General features: G+C 42.0%; 1 protein-coding gene across 2 annotated transcripts in view; it reads right to left on the bottom strand.

The window, feature by feature from the left end:
* Positions 1-23,990, bottom strand: part of ACBD5 (acyl-CoA binding domain containing 5) — a 50,607-nt gene that overhangs the window by 16,834 nt on the left and 9,783 nt on the right. Inside the window, exons 3-8 of one of the 2 annotated variants that reach the window (XM_089693809.1) lie at positions 23,449-23,569; positions 22,775-22,847; positions 16,535-16,649; positions 16,389-16,421; positions 7,782-7,937; positions 3,694-3,906 (exon numbers count right to left, since the gene is read on the bottom strand). In XM_089693809.1, coding sequence (XP_089549935.1) covers positions 3,694-3,906; positions 7,782-7,937; positions 16,389-16,421; positions 16,535-16,649; positions 22,775-22,847; positions 23,449-23,569 — 711 coding nt within the window. The remainder of the gene's footprint in view (positions 1-3,693; positions 3,907-7,781; positions 7,938-16,388; positions 16,422-16,534; positions 16,650-22,774; positions 22,848-23,448; positions 23,570-23,990) is intronic. The other variant, XM_089693810.1, reaches the window with a different exon arrangement.

The following is a 23,990-nucleotide window of genomic DNA, read 5'->3' as shown; positions in this document are numbered from 1 at the left end:
TGGGGAAAATGGGGATGCTTCTTGCTCTTGATAAGTGTCTCAAAGTCTGGGGTAATGGTAGACACAGCAACTCTGAGGTCGTGTTCAATGTTCATTCTGTTCCAGCTGACCGCAATAGTACAAATATTAAAGCTGGCCGTAGTTGCGATCACGGCCGTCTTAACAATTATTAGTGTGGCCGGTGTTTATTAAGCTAGGTTGTCAGGGCACCGGATGTTGTATTAGGGCATTAGTGAGGCCTGCAGGACACTTGCCCAACGGTCCAGTCCACCCCGGTCATGACCCACTTTTGGGTCCCAACCTTCTACTTGAAGAACATGGCTTTAGAGTACACCTGTACTCAGAGAAACATTGAAACGAGCTGAAAACGGTCTGTGCTTATGGGTAGGGGGTACAAATAAGGTAACATAACAGATTTTTCTGAAACTTCCAACGTTTCTCATACTATTCAGCAAAGTTCTGGAGCTGCTCACCACTTCTAATGGGTTTTGTTTAGCACTGGCACAGACACTCCTTCAACACATTTCACCACCTACTGAAGCCCAATTGTAGAGCTCTATGATGCCCCATTAGAGAAGAAGACACGATAGAGGGGGGATCCCGGGTGGAGTGTCTGCACTTGTGTTAAACAACTTTGAAATTCACCCTTCGGAAGTGGTGAGCGGCTCCAGAACTTTGCTGAATTTTGTGCAGGAGGAACAAACCCCGATGGAATAAGCACCTGTGAGCTGGAGATCAGGATTGCAGAGGTCTTAGGAGGGGCTTCATCTTTTTCAACAGGTTTTTCTCAATACATAACCAGGTAGCCCATAAGCCTAGAAAATTTGAGTTGTCTCCCATCTTCTCTAGGGTCTATCCATTCATGAATGGCAGTACCAGCAAAATAATGTCCTAAAGATACTCTGCTTGGAGCACGTTGCTCGGCTCCGTTTCACTTCTCCCTCATGCATACAGTGCCAGAGTTTTGTAGGAAAACTAATTAAGACCTGGGAGATTAAAGTATTATTTGTACAGTGTTCCAACCATCCCCCTCCTCCTCCCTGAACTCCCGAGGCTTGTCTGGCACACACAGCACTCCAGGGTAAAGGGAGACTGCACTGTATTTTCAGCAAGTTCATCATTGTCACATTAACATAAAAAGTTTGAACTTTCATGTTTGTGCTTAATGCAGAAATTTCAAGACTGCATTTTAAAAACACGCAAAGTCGCTGTCTAGCAGCCATCTCTATATGATTGAGGTTTGCCTTTGTGTGGAAGCCTGGGGAGACAAAAAGCAAACACAATCTCTCATTGTTTTTCAGCAGCCAGTCAAAACAGACTGAGAACCTTGCACTGACAGAGAAAAGTCAATGTCCAGTGAAATCCATCAGCAGCACTACAACACAGACAGTAATATATGGACAACCATGATGTACATTACAAACTGTCAATACAAAAAACTGTAGGGGAGTTGGAGTTCTCTTTATTGGCCGACTTAAAAGAAATAGCCTATTTAAAAGAGAAGAACCAGCTTTTTCCAACACACTTGCCTTCAATCAGGTGCAATTCCCAACAGTAAGGGCAAATTCACACTATTAGGAGAGCTGCTGCAGCGCTTTACCACCAGCTCTCCATTGCTGACTGCGCTAGGGGACAGTACATCGCATTGCTTCTTTTTTTGTTCCGTCAAAGTTTTATTTGAAGTGTACAAAGCGTACACTTCATTCACTGCAATGTTAGTGCAGTGCGCTGTGTTGCCCGACATTGCAGTGCGATTCGGGCCAGTGCGCTGTGATTAAATGCAGAATGTCTGCATTTTTGCGCAGTGCTAAGCTGTGTTGCAGAGTGAATGGGACACATAGGAAACAATTGGGCCAAGTCACCGCATGGTAAAAGGTCTGTCACCACAGGGACACACAGGAAACAAAATGGTTTCCTATGTGTCCCATTCACAATGCAATGCAGCCTCACACTGCGCTGCAGTGTGTTACAATAAAATGTAGACATACTGCATATTATTGCAGTGCACCATGCTGAATCACAATGCAATGTCAGGCAACACAGTGCATTGAGCTGAATCACTCCCAACACTGTACCTAGAACATCTGGCATCGGAGATCTGTCAAAGCAGTAAAGAGTGTGAGATTGCTCCAAGTCTTCTCCACCACTGGATGTCAATAGTCTTCTAGACTGAACGACAGCCAGCATCATTCAACCCACTTCCTGTGATCCTAGGCTGTCTCAGACACACTTCTATGGGGTCCTGTACTACTGTGCTAAACAGTGCTCACACATCAAATGAGCGCCATTCAGTGCAGAATTAAGGACCGCTCACCGCTGTGGCTGGAGGAGAGGAGGAATGTTTTTTTTTTTATTAACCTGTAGTTCCATTTTTGATGTTTGAAGATGTACATTTTCAAAATACTTTACGTTTGCGCTGTCCACCATTATACAATTCTTATTCTGAACACCACATTCAATGCAATAAATGGTATGAGTAGCAATGGATGTTATTAAATATATAGTTCCTTTGATCTATTATTTATAAAAATTGACATGTTTAGAGATAAGAAGTCCTAGCATGCAACCAAGAGTGAGTTGGGACAGTGAAGGTCTTTTTTGCTCCTAAGTCCTGATCATCATAAATCAGAGGTACATAAACTCACTGTGACTGTTTCAGTGCATTTAAAATAAACCTGTCCCTTTGCCCTCTTCACCAGTCAGAGCTCTTGGAAATACCTGGCACATCCTGGAAAGGGGTTGTGGGGACCGTACTTTGACATGTGGAAGCTCTAACCTGTACTGATATGGAGCCTATATAGGTCAGAAAATTCTCGGCTGCACAGTGCCTGCATCCAATCAGATGTAGGTACAGGCCGGCACTGCCCTATGGGGGCTAAACAAGAGAAATGTTAAAAAGGATAAGTTCATCTTTAAAAAAACAAAAAAAACAAAAACCCACATAAAATAATAAAAAATATATAATAATGATGATAATAATAATAAATGCACATCTTTTTGCAGAAAAAAAAATGTGCATTTAATTTTTTTATTTTATTTTATTCGGAGCCTGAAAAGCATTGCATCAGCGATCAGCAGGGCTCTTGCAGACTTTCAGAAAATGTATATTATATAGGGCGTGCTTGTTAGAGCCCAACCTCTGTAGACTCTCAGTGTAGGCTGTCTGTTCATACCTCGTACAAGTAGTCTCCTACACAATGACAGGAAGAATCCATGAACTACTACAGCGCTCCCAATGGTAACTACAAGCCATCAGCCACAATTGCTCGTGGTAGTTGTAGTTTCCCATTCACAGAACTCTGCGAATGAATGATGCAGACAGGTGGGCAAAATCCCACACAGCCTAGTCTTTTTTTGAAATTGTGACAGCAGGCGAAGCAGAGAAGATCCCTGGCCTGCTGTCACAATGGGGACTCAGGAGGGGCACAGGGGCAACTGCAGCAATAACATGTTAAATATTACACACTGAATATGGTGAACTTATCCTTTAATATGCGTGGGCAGCTTAACTCACTCATCAGCTAATCAAATCCCTAGGAATCCGTGACACCAGTGATGTTGAGAACCCAGATAAAGGCGATAGGCTGAAATCTTATGAACATTGGGTTATTACACACAAGCGGTACATCCACTGTATACATGGTCATATAGTGGCTAAGATGGCGAGGTGCACTTTTCAGGATTGCCCCTTACCTTTCTTTCCATCCACATCATCATATCCATCATCCTCTGTGTTGGGCTGCTTTCCAGTCTCCTCCTCCTCCTCCATCTTGTTGAGATCAGACTTGGTTGGTGAGTGAATGGGAATGTCTGGAATATAGTAACTGTGGTTGATGAGTAAACCATTGGCCACTGTTCCACCTGGGCAAGGCTCTGGAGCCGAATCTTGCTTTACAGCCTTCTCCTCTGTACCAGAAATAATGGGGACACCAGTTAGGAGGCAGAGAATGACTCTGGAATGTGTAACACATCTTTTTTTTTTTTCAATTTTGTTTAGGATGCTAAAATGAAGGATGGAAATTTGAGGCATCAATATTGTAGACAAAAAAGAATGTATTGAGCTAAACCTATATGGGTGTGAAGTAGATGGGTTTAGTGATTGGTTCCAACACAGATGGAACAAATGTCTCCATATTGTATAATCGAAACATAGCAGGTTTTACTGGATAATCTCACAGAATGCGGTCAATGATTGCTGCTACATACTACTAGTTTAAACGACATCTATATTCAAGAACAAAACTTTAATGTATTGCAGCTGACCAGTCCTTAGATTTGCTATCTGCATCCATTTTCTTTTTTTTTCAGACTAAGAACATTAACAGTACAAAAAAGTACCCACTGATCCTGCCAGAAATGCAGTATACTTGTCACTTCCTGTGAACTGGACTGAAATCATAAAACGTACCTCTATCATTCTAGTCCTGGGTCCTACTGCAGCTCTTCTCTCCCCTCTTCCTGCTCTCACAGGCTACACTAAGAGCAGTGGGAGCAATTGGCTCCTGCTGCGGTCAGTCAAAATCTTGTGAGTAGGGAGTGGGTGGCATGGCCGAGCCACGCTGTGTGTGTGTCTATGGATGCACACAGCCCAGCTAAGGAGCGCGCCCACACAGGTGACCCCATAGCACATGGCTTGCGAGGAGAGAGTGCCGGCAGGGTACCGTCAATGAAAAGGTAAGGGACTGGCTATGTGCAATGGACTAAAGAGAAAAAAAAAAAAAAAAAAAAAAAACTTTAATAAAATTGCAGCTTACCAGTCCTTAAATGTGCTCGCTGCATTAGTTTTCTATTTTTTCAGGCTAAGAACATTTTCAAAAAGTACAGAAAATACCTGTGGATCATGCCAGAAATGCAGGGTCCTTGTCACTTCCTGTGAACTGGACTGAAATCAGGAAACAACGTTGATATTTATCTAATAAACCTCTCCCCAATGTATTGGAGATGAAGAGAGGAAGCCATGTTTAAAGTCCAGTCTTGCTGTCTATCATGATTACTCCATAGATACAATGGATAGCCATCCAGGGATAGGAAGAATGTTATTCACAATGATTACTACTGTTCGTGATCAATCACTAGCACAACTGAGCTACTAAAAATATTACCTGTGACATATGTTTCGCATGGTTATAAGCTGTACATTCATTTGTTTCAGTAGTGATCAACTTTTTTTTTTTCCTCCAGAGGATTTACCCCCCTTCCTGATCAGGACATTTTTTTAAAGTTTCGGCGCTGTGTTATTTTAACTGACAATTGTGCTGTCATGTAATGCTGCACCCAAATGAAATTTACGTCCCACGAATAGAGCTCTCTTTTGGTGGCATTTGATCACCTGTGCGTTTTTTTATTTTGCGCTATGAAAAGCAAAAAGAAAAAAAAAAAAAAGGGAAGGAAGGACCGACAATTTTGAAGAAAAAAAAAAAAAAAAAAAAAAAAAACCACAATATTTTTTACTTTTTGCTATTAAAACATGTCCAGTAAAAAAAAAAAAAAAAAAAAAAAAAAAATCAAATTTAGTCATAAATTTAGGCCAAAATGTATTCTGCTACATGTCTTTACTATAAAAAAAAAAAAATCCCAATACGTGTAAATTAATTGGTTTATGTGAAAGTTATAGCATTTACAAATGGCAGTATATATACTGGGATATTTATTTTTTATTCTTACTAGTAATGGCGGCGGGACTGCGGCACGCATTCTGACACTGGGGGGGGGGGGGAACTGACTTTGTGTCAATAACATCCCTAGTGGCACCAATACAGTGATCAGTGCTAATAAAAATCACTGTACTAATGGCACTGGGCAGAAAGGAGTTAACATGTGGGGCGATCAAAGGGTTAACTGTGTGTGTACTTCACTGTAAGCACATTGCTTAGTATGGATGTACTATGCACAGCCATGCAAAGCAGTGTGCAGGAGCTGACAGAGGAGAGAACTGTATTGTTTACAAACAGTTCTCCCCCTACCCAGTCAGGGATTCTCGTCAATCAACGGGTGCCAGCGAGTAATCACTGGCCAGAACCCGGGGGAATGACAGCCGAGGCCACGAAAGGCAGCGCAGGTAAGGCTAACACGCGCCTCCTACCCGGAAATGCAAAATCACATATATACACACGTGATTTTGCACACCTGTGCCACCCTGTAGCAGTACTTCCGCTATAGGGCGGACTGTAAGTGGTTAACTGACAATTGTGTAGTCATGCAATGCTGTACATAAATGTAATTTAGGTCCTTTTTTTCACAAATAGAGCTTTCTTTCAGTGGTATTGATCATCTGTGCATTTTTTATTTTTTGCACTATAAACAAAAAAAAACGACAATTTATAAAAGAAAATAAATTAATATTTTTTACTTTTTGCTATAAAACCTATCCAGTAAAATTTGTTGTTTTTTTTTTTTTTAAATAAAAAAAAAAAAAAATCAAAATTTCTTCATAAATTTAGGCCAAAATGTATTGTGCTCCATGTCTTTGCTAAAAAAAAAAAATCCCAATACGTGTAAATTAACTGGTTTACGTGATAGTTATATCCACTACAAATGGCGGTATATATGCTGAAATGTTTATTTTTATTTATGGTAATGGCAGCGATCAGCAACTTATAGTGGGACTGCGGCTGGCATTCTGACACTAGGGGGGGGAACTGACTAACTGCCACAAATACAGTGAGCAGTGCTAATAAAAAGCACTGACACTATACTAATGACACTGGGCAGGAAGGAGTTAACATCTGGGGTGATTAAAGGGTTAACTGTGTGCTGTTTTACTGGGGAAGCATACTGTGTATTTGCTGTGCAGAGAAATACACAGCATGTTAATGCTGGCAGGCGAGAGATCTGTGTTTGCACACAGGTCTCTCCCCTGTGAGTGATACTTGGCGATTGCTGGGTGCCAGCGGAGAATCTCCGGCCAGGACCTGGTGATTGATATCCGTAGCCGCCAATGGCAGCGCGCTTAGGGTGGCTCGTGTGCACACCCCCTACCCAGAAATGCAAAATCACACACATATACATGTATTTGTACACACACACACACATATACATGTATGTGTACACACACACGCACACACACAAAACACCCCCTTCTCTCCTCCTCTAAACACTTACCCTAGTCCTCTATTAATCCAGCCCTGCATCCGGCTGCAGCTCCTCCCCCGCCCCCCTTCCTACTCTCACAAGGCTACACCAAAAGTAGGAGCCATTGGCTCTTGCTGCTATCAGTCAAATGTGAGCAGGGAGTGGGAGACGTTGCCAGCCATGGTGCATATGTCTATGGACGCACACAGCCGGGCTCAGGAGCATGCCCGCACGGGTGCCCCAATAGCACATGGCTTGCAAGTGCAAGCAGGGAACAACCAAAGAAGAGGTAAGGGACTGGCTCTGTGCAGTATTGTTGCACAGAGCAGGTAAGTATAACATCTTTTTTATTTTCATTTTTAAAAAATTGCCTTTAGAACCACTTTAAGAGGGAATTTCTCTCACTTTGGAGAGATTTCCTCCCACTTCCTGTTGTGTCACCAGGCCAAGTAGTGAAGGAAAATCTCTCCCTGATGGGACACAAAAAAAAGAAACAATGGTTTTAACCGCTCCCTACTATTTCCTGAAAGGAAAAAAAAAGGTTTTGGCTGGAGATATACCGAATAGACCACTGGGGCTGAGAGGGTTATGGAGAAAAAACAAAATTTAATACAGGGCATAATTCATTATTTCCCAGTATTGCCACTAAATCTGAAAGGTGTGAATACTACAGTGTAATGCACATCTTAATTTTCTAAAAATGTTACCACCTTGTTCACTTTGTTCTGTTTCTCCTTCCTCGTCATCTTCCTCCTCTTCCTGTCTCCCGACATCTTCCTCCTCGGACTCGGCTCCACTGTCACTGCTCTCCGCCTTCCCATTCACAGCTTTACAGTTTGGAGTGGAGGTGAGCGCAGTGCTCAGCTCTGAAGAGGGACAAATATTTACAGTACATAATTCAGGCCTCTGCAGTGGTAACATACACGTCACACACCTGATTTAAAGCAGAACTAAATAAATAAATAATTGCAATCAGGCAAACTCTTTATTGCAAAAGAGACATAGGGGTTGATTTACTAAGACTGGAGAATGCAAAATCGGGTGCAGCTGTGCACAGAAACCAATCAGCTTCCAGGTTTTAGCCCCCGGTCACATCAAGCCCGACTTTGAAATTGTGCAACTTCACTGCAAGTCTCACTATTTCAAAGTCAGGTGAACCACCGATTTCAGGCGCGATTTGCAAGACATCTGACACAGGGCACAATTCACTAAGTAGTATCTTACCGCATCCGAGTATGCCCTAGAATACCGCATAGCATGTAAAAAAAACGAAAAAAATTTGAATTCACTAAAAACGCTACTAAAATACAGCACAAGGTATTTTATCAAGTCATGCGGTATTTTGGTAGTGAAAACCATGCATTAAAATGTTTCAGCGGTGAGGGGGGTTCCCCACTGACAGCGGATTGTAAAATAAAGAATTGCAGGCAATTAAAAAAATTATGAAAAAACGTTGTGGGGTCCCCCTTCCATCCATACCAAGCGCTTTGGGTCTGGTTTGGATTTTGAGGGAAACTCCCACACCAAAATGTAAAAATAAAAAATGGCGTGGGGGTCCCCCCAAAATCCATACCAGACCCTTAGCTTAGCATGCAGCCCTGCAAGTCACTGGGAACCCCCATACCAAAATTAAAAATAAATAAATATAGCATGGGGGTCACCCCCAAAACCCATACCAGACCCTTATCTGCATGCAACCCGGCAGGTCATGAAAGGGGGGGGGGGGGAGACGAGCGAGTACCATACCAGGCCATGTGCCCTCAACATGGGGGGCTCCCCTGGGCTGTGGTGGTCTGCGGGCGGGGGCCTTTTTGGAATCTGGAAGATCTCCAGATCCCAGCCCCCCACCCCTCTATGTGAATGAGTATGGGGTACATGGCACCGCTACCCATTCACAAAAAAAAGACGTGGGAGCAAGGTGCTTTGGGAGGGGCACCCCATGTTGAGGGCATGTGGCCTGGTATGGTTCAGGAGGGGGGGCCTCACTCATCCCCCCCTCTTTCCTGACCTGCATGCTCGGATAAGGGTCTGGTATGGATTTTCGGGGAGACCCCTACGCCATTTTTTTTTTTTTTAATTCTGGCATGGGGGCTCCCCTCAAAATCCATACCAGACCCAAAGGGCTTGGTATGGATGAAGGGGGGACCCCATGCCATTTTTTTAATAGCCGGCAATTCTTTCTTTTACATTCAGCTGTCAGTGGGGAACCCCGCTGACAGCTGAAACATTAACACATGGTTTTCACTAATAAAATACCGCATGACTTGACAAAATAACTCATGCAGAATTTTAGTAGCGTTTTTTTAGTGAACTCAAACGTTTTTTTTTGCGGTATTTTCGTATACTCGGATGCAGTAAAATACCGCTTACAGATATCCATTCAAATTGCACCAAAAGTAGTGCATGTGCTACCTTGGAAACCAACTACAGACCAAGTCGGAACCGCACCGATATGACCGCTCCAATTGCGGACAATAGGGTGCGATTTGGCATACGATTTGTAAGTCGCATGGCATGCAAATCGCATACCAAATCACACCCGATGTGACCGGGGTGTTCTCAAAGCCTAAATTGAACAAGCTGATTGGCTGCCATGCACAGCTGAAGCACATTATGGAGTGCACCAGTTTTAGTAAATCAACCCCATTGCATGCTTGAATGAATTCCTGTGCACATGCATGGGATGACATCATTCCAGCCCAGCCAATTAAGATGACCAAGGATTCTGGGTGAGGAGGTTGATGCTGGTGAAGGCAGGGGAGGTTAGTTCCGCTTTAAGTAGGACTTATACCATAGGGTTGGCATTATGTTAAAGGACAGAAAAAGTATGAAATATCCCACTGGACAGTAAAGAAGAAAAGACTGTAAAGCTCTGTATAAAAGGTAATCCATACACATTAACGTCACTTTATACTATTATAATGTCCAACTGTCGGTTCAAATGCAAACTATATGTAAGGTCAATGTGCTTTTTAAAGTGGACCTGAAATCAAAGAGAAGATTTGCCATGTGTTAAGAAACATCTAATAAATAGTTGATCCTAAGCAATACCCTGGAAATATGCATTTTGTCTGGAATTCCTCCTGAAAAATAGAAGTACACCACCTGGTATGTCAGTATGCCTTGGTACTCCTGTACCTACAGCCCCATAGCTGTATGTCTGCAATACAAGATCTAAGGCACTGTTGACCAGGACTGCTAGTCTGCTGAGAGTTGGTAATATCACTTCTGTGCTGCACTATGCTCTCATGGCTGGAGGCTCTGACATGAGGAAGCAAATCCCTGCCTCTACCAAGATGGCCACCCCCACATATAGATGCAATGGCGAAGAAGGCATGGTAAGTAATGGGAAAAGATCAGCTGCAGAGAAACTACAGAGCGCACTGGTGATTAATCATTTGCCCTCTACTTGCCTTTTTTTGGGCACAGCTATCAGAGTTCACCATCTCTTTAAGTGGAACCTCAGGCAAATATCTAAATACCCTGTTGAAATACATTTATGTTTATCACTTTACTTCCAGAAGAATTTTAATTCTGGTCAGGAAATCTTGCAATTCATGTACCTTTTATACACAGCCAGTCAGATGACATTCCAGTTTCCTGACTCATCCTCGCCTCTAATGATAAGGGAGTGTCCCAGGAAGCAGGACAACTGATCAAGGAGTAGAGATCCTCCTGGCTATAGGCATAGCAGAGGTATGTGAATCCAAATCTGGCCAAAATCCAAATCCTTTGGAGGGTACAACAGTAAAAATATCTGTATTCCGACAATGTAGTCACATGCCCACCTTTATACTTGGAAGACCCAACCAGACAGACAAAGAAAAAAAATGGAGGTCGGAAAAGGAGAGAGTGAGCAGCCAGCAAAGAAGTTGGAAAGTACAACTTGCTGAGGGGAATGTATCTTAATGGTGTATTTAGCCATTTGCCTGGAGTCTTATTTTATTATTTGTTCCCAAGCCTGAATCCATGTAGAAGGCTTCCGATGGGCGTGGACACCTGTTCTGTGTGCAGGCCACCTTGTTATTGTAAAGAAATGGCAAACCCAAATGCTCCTGCGCTTAGGGATGGACTCTATATGGATGGGACCACATCACGAATATCTTGGGATATGAACGCCTTGCTGCCCTCAAATGATCGGGGGAAGTCCAAAGTATACTGAGTAGAGAAAACCAAAAAAGAGGGCACACTGGCCTAGTGCAATACCTTAAAAAAAGTCTTTATTAAATAATAAAAGTAGGTACTGTACTCACAAAATGACAATACAATCAAAGGTACATCTTGTAGGAACAGCTCAGTCACTAGTGCAGATTGGACTGAGCTGTTCCTACAAGATGTACCTTTAACTGTATTGTCATTTTCTGAGTACAGTACCTACTTTTATTATTTAATAAACACTTTTTTAAGGTAATGCACTAGGCCGGTGTGCCCGCTTTGTTTTTCTCACCTTGTTATTGTGCCTGTATCCGCCCCGAGCTGCTCACAGGCAACTTCTAGAAGTGGATGCAGACACAACGGCTGCTTGTACTCAGCTGCAGGTCAAAATCTGACATGTGTGCAGGAGTGGGTGCACAGAACTGAAAGAAAGGTAGTGTACATTTGGATCTGTGCACCTGCTCCTGCACACGTCAAATTCTGACATCCAGCTGTTTCCGTGCAGCAGCTGCATCCGCCTCCATAGGCTGCATGCGCACAGCTCAGGGCAGATGTAGGCGCAATGACAAATACCACCTGCACACAAAACGGGTGTCAACGCTCATCTGAATAAAGCCTTATACACAGATGTTTAAAATGTATCTAAACCCAAGAACAGACTTTTTATATACTGCAGTACAATGGAAGTAAGGATAGCCCTAAGAGGCAAGGAGGGAATACACTTGTGTATAGAGAAATGTAAACCAATCACTGTTGCAGCATAGGCCGATACTCCAGAGGACCCACAGCTGTCCTGCAGTACCAACATACAAACAGACTTTCTCAAACTTTGGTCACCGGGTATTGCACTGTGGTATGTGGATGATGAGGACTGAAATCCTATCCGGGGGTCCTAGGGTGCACTGGAGGAACACATCCTAGAACCAAGGGATTGCGCCAAGGGCTTATGAAGTCAGGTATCTGCCCCCCCCCCCCACAGTAGTGTCCCATGCTCCCCCCCCCACCACAAAAAGTGTTCTTTATCCCCCACAAGTAGTGACATTTTCCCCCTTCACAACACACAGCCGTGTGGGTACATCTCTCCTACCTTCCACCAGCTGTACATGAGAGACAGCACAGTGCTGGATGGAGGGCGGGAGCGGGGGCGGGAGCTGCCAGAGTTAGCTTTTCATGTTAACAAGCTGATGATTGGTTACTAGAACCGCCTAGCAACCACTCACCTGCCGGTTAAGAACAGTTTTGCCTCTCAATCTGCTCCACTATTGAAAAGAAGAGCGGCGGGGGCTGGGGGAGGGAAGCATCGGCACAGTCCTGATCATGATACACCTGTACGCAATCGTCAGGTAGATCGCAATCGAAGGGTTGCCATCCCCGGCTCTATAGTGTGTACTTGTCTCAATCAAAAGTGTAATTTCTCTCTGCTGCCTCCTTCCTCTATTATCTGTCACTTCTGAAAGGCTTTCCTGACACCAAGAGAAACAAAGATGACAGGGGAGCAATCTCCATCACACAGACTGTGATTGACAGCCTCAGCTCTGTTTCTGTGAGCTCTGTGAAGGGGTGTGTGTCCCTTTCCTCCAATCAGCTCAGAGCTCTTCTCACTAAATGCAGCTTCAGCTCCCCAGCCCCTGCTTTCTGAAAGCTCAGACAAGCTGTATAAATTCTGCACTATGAACAACTGAACAACTGTAGAGAAGAGAGAGCTGCAGATAAACAGGGGATGTAGGATTTGTGTCATCTCTGTGTATCATCGGTGGCTAGTCACTTCACTTGGTACATATAAGGGTTTACAACCACTTTAAATTCAACAACAAAATTGCAGTTTACCAATAATTAGATGTTGTGGTTACATCAGTTTTTTCTAGGCTTTTCTCTGTTTCACTTGATGATCCAGCCAATTACACAGCTCCTGTATTAGGGGGCGTACGCTCTGGATAAAGGAGCACAGAGACACCTTCGGACAGCAGCATTACCAGTCTGCAGGGAGGGGAGTTAGATGGACTAACGGATTTAAATACACTAACAGATTAAAACCAAACTCCAGCACTTTATAATCAGCTATAGCAAAACAATTGTTTTCCTTTTGGGAAAGTTTTACCTAAATAAATAAAAGCTGATCATTGTAAGTACCCTTGTCAGTGATCAATGTTTTAATTTTATGGCTTTTGGGTTTAGTACTGCTTTAAAGGATAACAGGTTACATAATTACACCCATATTCAGGGTATAACATGTAACAGTTAAGAACAGACCAGCCCCCGCGGGTCTCTGCTTATAGTTCTCAAAGAACTAACACAGCGCTATGAAGTGCCATAGTAGTTCATCGATTCTTCCTGTCAGTATATCTGCCCCTACAAGCAAGCAGATTACCGACAGGTCTACAGCCCTCAGGGGCTCTGAGGAAGAGGAAGCTGCTCCTCGAAACGCATCAGCCACAAGAGGGTCCTCACGAGATTGGGAGCTGATCCTGTGTATTGGTTGCTTTGTATTTGATAAGCCTTTGTTACCACAGTGTTTGTGAGTATATTTTAACTTCGGATTTGGTGAAGCTATCATCCTAGGTAATGCATGAGGCTGGTGCGCCCTCTTTACCCTTGTTTTTACAGCTATTGTCCTCGGGTTCCTCCCCCAACCCTTAGAGGGCAGCAAGGCCTGTGCTGGTACTGGACACATGAAGGACCTGATATAGTCCCATCCTAATATACCACTCCTGAGCGCAGAGGACTAAATATATTTTTGTATTTACCAACAACTTAAAGGGGGAATGCCTTGGAGCACCACAGCAATGCTTAGATGAAAATTTGAAGCTGTGAGCAGGTATACTGTACTTCTTGTATACATCTCAAGGCTTATTTTTCAGACTGGAGCATACGATAGGGAAGAGATAACAGATAAATGAGTGCTGTAAAAACAGAGCACAAAACAAAAATACTCCAGCTTTCCACTGTCTTTCCTTGCTGCAGAGTTAATAAACCTTCACCCCTTGATCTCTGTGCTTTCCAACTGATTGCAACACTGCTTGCTGTTATCATTTTATTGGATGATAAACATGTAAAAAAAACAGAACATGGAAGTTTGCTCCAGCTTGTCCCCTCCTGACTGAAAAGTCAAGACATTGCTAATTGTACCAGACATTTCCAAGGTCAACTTTTCCAGTTCATTTGAAGATTCCCAGTCTACTTTGGATTCATGTAACAGAGGCGGTCTCCTCTTTTTTTCCCCCAACTACAGTGGAACCACAGAACGTCTGTTGCCTACATTACTAGTTACATGTATACAGGACATCAGCATTATGTGTGAATGAAGAAGACAAGATACCACATTTCACCAGTTGGCAACGCTTCAGTTAAAAATCTGATTTTGCAGCTCATGACTACATTGAAAGCAGAAGGCTGCAGAGGTGTCACTATACAGCAAGGTGACAAAGCAATGAGGGAATTTAACACATGCACACGGGACAATGGAAGCCTTAGGCAAAGAACTAAAGATATATCTGCTCTGCCCAAGCAGGAAAAGCCTTTTTCAGCACAGTGGCTAAATTGTTAGCACCGCCTGGCAGTACTAGGGTCGTTGGTTCGAATCCAAACCACGGCACCACCTGCCTGGAGTTTGCATGTTCTCCCTGTCCCTGCACGGGTTTCCTCCTATACTCCAAACACATTCTGGTAGGTAAATTGGTTCCGGTCTAAATTGGTCCTAGTATGTGTACGTATGAATGTGAGTTAGGGACCTTAGATTGTAAGCTCCCTGGGGGTTAGGGACTGATGTGAAATATTTATATATGTGTATGTATGTAAAGTGCTGTGGAAATACACAAGTATATATAAGTACCTGAAATAAATAAAAGAAAAAAATAATTCCTAAAAGGCAAACCTTTTTATTTTTAGAATCCCTGTCAGTGCCCCCGTTAGGGAGCTTCATTCTCTCCATTTGTCCTGTTTACCATTATCTTTAAAAGTGAAAGTAAAAGAAAATCCCACATTTTGTGTTGTCCCCAAAAAAGTAATAGAAGGGAAATGTTCCCATAGAGACCCTAGTTCTGGTAACCTGGGGGTTCCCAAGAAATTTGTATAATTTGCAGGGATTTCCTCTCACTTCCTGTTCGACTATGGGACAGGAAGTGAAGGGAAATCTCTACAAGGGGACACAGATGGCGAATAAAATTCTGACAGGGGTTATAACCCTCCCTTATTCTCCAAAATTTAAAAAAAGAATTTGCCTACAGTTCTAATTTAAGGAAAGCAATCATTGCATAAAACATCACTGACGCATTTCACCATTACAGGCTTAATTATAAGCCCATAAAGGTGAAATTCATCAGTTAGAGGCGGTCTTTGGGGGGGTATGATCCCCTTGTTTTGGTTGTAAAAAAAGTTGGTTTTATTCAGTGATGTCTTTGGTGTGCGGCCATTTGCTTTTCCTTGGAAGTGCACAGAGTTCGGTCAGGTTTTTGATCGGTGAATCACCTGACTTCGAGGAGGCTGAGGAAGTGCTTGCTGCAGTGGGATCTATTCCTCTCTTCAACTAAGAAAAATCTTTATTTTCTTTCCTTTTCAACAAGGTTTTGTATCTTTAAGCGATAAAATAAAGTGCATTCTTCAAACTACAGAACCTTACAGTAGCCACAATTTAAACAAATTTACATTGGTTAGACTGCTCCAAATAAAGTCCAAATTCTGACCGGTTGCTGGGGGTACACATAATTTCTCTTCAGATCCTAGGAACTTTGCACACAAATGATATTTCAGTTTTGCATGGTTACCAGTTTTAATTTATTGGTAATAAGTTTCACACACCCTGTATTCATATACCTTCTGCAGACGAATAGCGAAATCTCTATAGCAGAACCTCTAGTTCCCCCCAGCTGATGAAAACATTACAAAGCCAAATAATGGGGTCACACTCCCCCCAGTTGGTTGTCTAGTTAATGAAATCATTAGGAAATTTAGCTACAAGAAAGTGGCACCTTCATTAGAAAGGTGTGAATTTTTGTCAAAAACTACTATTTGAAGTCACTGGGAGATATAAGAAACAGGCAAGTGATTCAATCCAGCAGGTCCTATTCAAAGCAGAAATATCAGTTTTGATTTCCTTTCAATGATTTGCACCCCGGTCATTAAAGATGTAATACAGTAACAGAGACAGATCAAAATGATCCTCCTACCTTCTAAAGACTTAGCAACTTTATCCAATCGTACTAGCATGTAACAAAGAAAGAGCAGAGAGACAGAGGTTGATTTGGGGGAAAAGGACAGGGACATAAGATATGAACTATATTTGTTCTACAGTACAAGCAGGAGTGAGGCCAACCTGACGTTACACCAGATCCTCGCCCATGTTTTTTGTCTTCCACTATTTCATAAAACGGACCTATGACTTGAAGTAATTCTTCCACTTTCTCCGTCATTGGCATGCTCTCAAGAATCTAGTGTCCAAAAGGCAAGAGGTGAAGTAAAACGGTATATTGATTTACGTTCTGTTCAATCTAGAATGTAATCCTCTATGTCAACAAGATGTCCCAGGTCATCATTTTACAATGTCAAAGATTGCGACACACTTATGCTGGATTCACATCATACAGTATGTGGTGCATTTAGAAAAAAAAAGAAAAAAAAAAAAGAAAGGCTTGAGTTAACACTTTTCCACCCAGCACATATCAGCACAGCACGTTCCTGTGACCAGGGCCCACTAAAACAATAGATTTCACCTTGTGACTGCCTTGGGGCTGCATTGAATTGGCCCTTATATAGTGGTGTGAATCGGACCTGACATATTTGTTCAGTAATAAAGTGATTGTAAAGGCTAGATTAAAATAACAACCATGTAATACTTACTTGCAGTGGTTTTGCACAGAGCAGCCCTGATCCTCCTCTTCACGGGTTCCCCTCCAGCGATCTTGGCTCCTCCCCTCTGCCAAGTTTCCCCATAGCAAGCCACTTGTTATGGAGGCACTCGTGTGTGTGCTCACTCCCGAGCCCCTCTGAGTGTCCAGACAAACAGAGCAAGGCATGGCCCCACCCCCTCCTCACAGACTGATTGAAAGCAGCAGCTCCCGCTTCTGTATCTGAGCCAATAAGGAGGAAGAGAGCAGAGAGAGCCTCTGCTCTGGTGCTCATTGCTGGATCAAGATCGGGCTCAGGTAGGTAAAGGGGCCTGGGGGGGAAGGATGCATGCAGAAGGTATTTTTAACTTAACGCAGAGAATGCATTAAAGGGTAACTCCACTTTCATCAGAAAAAAAAAATAGGAAAATATATTGTATACAACTGCAACACAAGTTATATTTTAATTGAACATTATTAAAGAGTACCTTTCCTTTTCAATCTACAGCGCTGACATTTTCTTTAAAATTTATTGCAAATATGGATACCTGGAGCGTCCTGTACACAGATGATGTTCAAAACGCCCCAAATATGTCATTCCTTGCTTGATTGATTGGCTTGCGGATTTTCCCAGAAAGAGAGATACAAATTCGATTTTTAGACTCCCCTGCAACAAAAATGTCATCTTTGGTGAGACACTCCCAAAGGGAAATCATGTCTAAAGGGATGTAGACCCAGCACGTGCAGAAGCTGATTGAGAATTACAGAAACACACCCATACAGGTTCATTCTGCACATGGACTCAAACAGCCATTCCTTCAGAAAATCAAAAAAGGTAGGAATCTGCAAAAAAAGGTTGTTAAAATCCTTGCAACTGTACATAGATCACCTAGAGAGAATTGTTTTTTTTTCCCTCAACAAGTGAGGTTACTTTTTAAAGAGAAAAAAAATAAATTTTGCCTTTACAATCACTTTAAAGACTCCTTTCCAAGAAAAGCAGAAAAGAATGCTTCCCTATGTATGTCTTCACACTGGCCCATTGTGCGTTTGTTGCGGTGTAAAACATCCTGCTTGGTGCATTTTTGGGGCATATCTAAACACCACACCAAAAACACACCACCCCAATGAAAATGTGGCACAAAAGGAACCGGTGTTGTATTTTTGATGTGGTTTTTGAGTAGCATGTCCTGTGAAAAACACCGCAATCACATGCGTTTTTGCTACAGATCAGAGTGAAAGTGCCCTAAAGCAGGTCCTACAACTTACCTGTTGTCTTGCAACTGTATAAGACTGGATAATTGTCTACAGCACCTACTCTGCCACTCTTCAAACATTACTATTTGATCATGGACATAATCGTTCCTCTAGTCTGGTTTAAAACCCAATGTATGCATTGGTCCATTTGATTAGAGATGAAAGTTCTCCTTGCCATCTTCCCAAAGTCAAAAGCCATGTACAGTAACTGTATGCTAGTGCTTCAACGCTACTGCCTGGTATTAGAGGACAACTAGATCAGATGTAAAACTGGCCTCAATTTTATTAGTCTCCAGCTTGGCCCTTTGTAAAGCAGAAGGGTTTATATATACAAATAAATGCAGTTTTTAAAAGAAAATAGGTCCAGTATAAGAGCGGACACCCTTGACATTGGTTTTATTAACCATAAAACTCTCCTCCGTGTGTCCCTCTGAAACTAGTTTCAGTTGGTGTGACTTGCTTGGCTTCAGGGATAAGCTCTGAAGTGACTTGCTTGAACTTTTGAGCTGGATGACCCAAACAATCTATTTACTGCACTTTTCTGGGTACGCTGTATTAATTGTATGTAGAATCACCTAAGCAGGGCTGTGGATAAGGGGGTACCACCAGTCTGTAAGGGGCCCAGGCAGCTGGGTGAATCAGATGTTGGCAGGGAGAGTGATCGGCACGGCGGGGGGGGGCAATAACTGGAACCAATGAATGGCTGTCTCTGCAGCAGCTGAAAGCTTCTTTTCAGCTTCCCGTTGGCTTTCACCTACTGCAGAGAAGGACATACAATGGATCGGTTCGAGTAATTGCGCCCCCCCAGCAGCACCCATTACCCTTCTTGTGCACCATACATTTCCCCCTGCTGCCCAGGACTCCCCTATGTGCTCCCACCCCTGCAGTGCTCCCGGCTTCCCTCCTCTCATTCCCACCGGCCGCTGCAAGCACACAATAGGACATTCAGGATGGAGAGTGGGGGAAAGGTTTGGTAAATATGTCACATTTACCAGCCCCTTCCTTTCCTGAACACAATGAGTGATTGGTACGGATTGCTCACTGTGTTCATTCATAAATCAAAGCATAGTAGGAAGGGTTCTGTCAGGTTGGCTGTATGGACCCCATGGTTTCTAACAGGTGCCCTGCCATTCACAGCGCTGTGTTCCACAGTGGGATGAAAACTTCCCGTCCTGTTCCCTGTAAACAGTAGAGCTAGGCAGAGTGCTGCTTACCCATTCACAGGAAGCTTTGTATTCTATAAATGAATAAAAAGTTATCTCTGATTGCTTGAGACAGGAGGGTGATGTAACAATCTTTGCCTCAGTGAATCAGAGGAAGCTTTGTATTCATTCCCACCCGACTCGGTTTTGTTCAGGGAGTGGGATGGGATTCTTGTCCCATTGCAGGAACACAGCGCTGTATACTGTATGCAGGGGAGGCTACATACAGTTAACCACTTCCCGCCCGGCCGTTGCATATAAACGGTCGGACGGTGGCAGTGCAGGGTCGGGTGGCCGTTTATAAACGGCCTCCCCGCACCCTGCTTGTGCGCGCTCCCTGGGAGCGCACAGCACCGCAATGCGGTGCCAGCTGTGTCCTCCGGACACAGTGAAACACAGATCGTCGGACGGGACCTCTGTACGAGGTCCCGATCATGTGATCACTGATTGGCCAATCAGTGATCACATGCAAAGTAGTAAGCAAGATGTCACTTGTGACATCATTGCTTACTACGTGTGAAATCTGTGAATGATCACAGAGGTCACCTGGTACAAGGCTATTCACAACAGGCTTGTACCATGTGACAAGCTGTGACCAATCACAGCTCACTCAGTACTTCTCAATGAGTGCAAGAATGCACACAGAGAGAAAGAGAAATGATTGCTTTTACATCCTATATGGGTGTAAAAGCAATGTGTAAAAAAAAAAAAAAAAAAATCTTCATCACCACCCACAAGTAGTACAGTGTCACCATGGTGACACTGTACTGCTAGGGTGACAGTATGTAAAAAAAATAAAAAATAATATAAAAAAATAAAATAAAAATGTAAAAAAAAAAAGTTTAAAAATTATAATTTTTGGTTATAAACTAATTTGGATTTTTTTTTTTACTAAAAAGATAACGGAATAAATTTTGGCAAAGATTTATGATGAAATATTATTTATTTGCAAAATTTTATTAAAAAAACACTTTTTTTCAAAATATTTGGACATTTTCATTTACATAGCAAAAGAAATAAAAATCCCAGCGGTGAATAAATACCACCAAAATAAAGCTTTATCTGTCTCAAAAAAATGGTAAAAAATTCATTTGGGTACAGTGTTGCATGACCGCGCAATTGTCATTCAAAGTGTGATAGCGCTGAAAGCTGAAAATTGCCCTGGTCAAGAAGGGGGTAAAAGTGTCCAGTCTGGAAGTGGTTAATACAGCGTGCCCAGCAAATGCATCTGTTAATGCAGTTAAAAAAGTTTATTTGGGCCAGCTTGGCCCAAACAGGCTATATAAACAGACATTAAATCTGGAGTTGGGAGTTAACTTAGTTTAAGGGGAGAAAAGAAAAAAAAAAAAAGATTCAGTAGAGTAAATGGACCTGATGAAGATGGCAAACCATAACAGTCAACCAGATGTATATTCTACTGTGTATGAGAAAATAAAAATTAAAACTGGAATCTCGCTGGTTGTAATGGACAAATCCTCCAAACTAGCTAATGTTCCTTTTTTTTTTAAACCAATAGCACCCATTGCACAACATATTAAACAAATAAATATTTAAATATCTATTTGTTTCTGTATGCGTGGGATCATCTGCAACACTTTGCTGCCAATATTCATCTGACATTCTATACAAACCCTGAAGGATTACAAAGGTGTGAATGGCTTTCTCTGTAATTGGAAATTACCATGGACAATCTACTTAGCTGTAATAAAATCCCAGCACAGTGCTCATGTTCCTCTAGAGGATTAATGACCCAGATCAATGGTTTATAGTTAGTGAGCTGCTCTTTATAGAAACTCTTGATTCTTTCAGAGTCCAATACATCCTCTACACCTAATGGATCATCTCCACCAATGAGTAATGACCGTGTATTGCACTGCAGTTAGAAAGATGAATACACATATCAAATATATAAATGGGGGCCATTTTAACTGGCAAAGGATTTGAATTTCTATTCATCGGTTTCTGAGATGAGCACAACACTGCCACAAAGTACAGCCCTGCCTGGCAGGGGAGGAGACCCGATGATTCTCTGCTGCAGTTAGGTAACACTTACAGGTCTTGTCCCTTCCCCAGCCTGTGATTGAACAGTGAAAGGAGAAGCAGCACAACGATCAGCTAATTTTTCTATCACTCTGCTCTCTTTTCCTATCAATATTCATTGGTTCATCGTGCTGCTTTACCCTTTCTCAGTCTGGGCTCTGTTGCAGTGGCTGACACAAAGTAAAATTTAGGTAATTACCCTACTTACATTTAAAAAAAAAAAATACAATTATAAATTAAATGATAAATGTATTATTTAATACAGGAGCTGCACTTTTTAGAGGTTAAGCTTTAAAATAACTTGAACAATCAACACAGCCTGACAATTTAAAATATATGTTTTATTTCAGCTGTCTATATCTTGTAATTATATCTCAAAGATCTTACATAGATAGACAGAATTATATAAGTAAACAAAATTATATTTATTTAAGATGGAAATCCTTTGGTTCTGGAACTATACGATAACAATATGCAGTGAAAAGGACAGAAGGTGAGCCTTGTCATCATCCCCTACCTGTTTATACTAGAGGGTGTGGGAAATAGGCTAAGCAGGCCAAGAGACTTCCAACTGCCTGGCCACAGGCCTATCGATCCTGCACAATCTAAGTCAATTCCTGGACTTCCTACTCATTATAATTACCTGGGACTTCACTAAGAGCCTATGGGAGACAGCGATGAGTCCAAACCACTTCAAACGGGCTACTTTCAAACAACATATTCTCCCTTCGACAAAGTCATCTCATATTACAAGTACCAAAACAAGGAAGGTTTATCCACCTTGCCAGTTATATTGTCTTGGAAAACAGGTGTAAATCCTTTGCTGGCCTTTACTACAGCATACAGTATGCCTATAGACTAACTATGGCTTTCACAGCACACCTAATTAAAACAGCAAAATAAAGGGGGTCCATAGGAATTTACACATGACATTTGCCTTGTTCCTAAAGCTGCAGCCTCCACAGCTGTCATTCTGATCCTACTTTTACCACCTAGTCTGTCACTGACCTGGAATATGCATGCAAAACAGGACATTAGAATTTTTTTGGCTTCACTGGCTGCATGCTTGTTCCAGTTCAAGGGCACATTAGGTAGGTAAACTAGAATCAGGATCACTAACCTAGTGTGTGCAAATGTAAAAATAAAATAAATAATCAGCAACAGCACTGTCTATCCACACTTTACATCTTATTTATATCCATTAAATACCCAGTTCATTGGCTTGTATCCTACCTTTTTCATTTCATCAACATAAGCAACCATGGCGTCTTCCTTAGTCATGTCACCCAACGAATTCCAGGCATCCCTGAAAAATGAACCCAGAAGCATTTAAGTCTATTTCTAGTCACGTGATGCTGGTATTTACCCAATTATTTCTGATCCGATATAATGTCCTATGAAATCTGTATTTTCAGGTTGTATGCACACTAGCAGTTTTAGTTAAGAAAAAAAAAAAAAAAAAAAAAACACTAGAAAAAAAAAAAAAGCTGGATGCAAAACGTTGATAATAGTGTTTTTGTGCCAGCTTGTAGTAGCGTTTTAGGAGCGATTAGCCTTTTATTAATGTTTTTACAGTACATGTAGAAAAACAAAAAAGTTAGAAAAAAGCGATTAGGAGCGGTTTAGTAACTTTTAGGAGAATTTAGGAGCTTTCTGCATTTTTATCAGCAAGAACAACGAGCCAAAAAAACTCTACAAAAACTTTTTTTTTTCTGCTACGAAAACGCTGGAGCTTGAAATAACGCTACTAGCCTAAAATAGTGTGCATGGACACATAGCATAACACTATTTAGCTTTTAGGAGCAGAAAAAAATGCTAATAACAAAAAATAAAATAAAAAAAATAAAACCTGGAGTGCTTGGAGCTAAACAGCTAACAGCCACAAATCAGGTATTAATGTAAATCACCATTTGTATCGACCAACAGGATCCCAAAATGCAGGCCTTGGTATATTGCATGGTCCTTGTGTTGCTTGTTTGTAAAAACTGTAGAATTTCAGCATCATTTCGTTGGATGGCTGGAAAGAGCCTAAAATTAAAATTTTACAGGAATAATTAAGGATAACAACAGTTATGAACTAAAATCTCCATACAGCGACATATTTTCAGCTGGTACAATCTAAGCGGTCTCTTGAAGCAAGTATAAGTGGCAGGGGACAGAGCACCCCATCTTTTTGCCTTGTGACTAATTGTCTCAATTGACAGGCAGCTGATAAAACCCTAAATCAGCTGACACAGCCAATCACAAGACTTGTACACTGCAGGCAGCAAAAGAAAACACAATTAGCAAAAGTACTGTGCTCTGGAAGAAACCACAAGATCAGCATAAAATGAACCTGTCAGGATATGGGGATAGCTTCTGCTGACTTGTTTTAATAAAGATAAAGGCTTAAAGTGGTAGTAAACCTCAGAAATGAAATCTGAACAAAGCATTTCCCTCCATAGTGTTT

This window comes from Staurois parvus, unplaced genomic scaffold (assembly GCF_062004578.1).
Source record: "Staurois parvus isolate SC_StPar_1 unplaced genomic scaffold, SC_StPar_1.0 ptg000636l, whole genome shotgun sequence".
Lineage (NCBI taxonomy): Eukaryota > Metazoa > Chordata > Amphibia > Anura > Ranidae > Staurois > Staurois parvus.
This window is presented reverse-complemented; position numbering and strand designations above follow the sequence as displayed.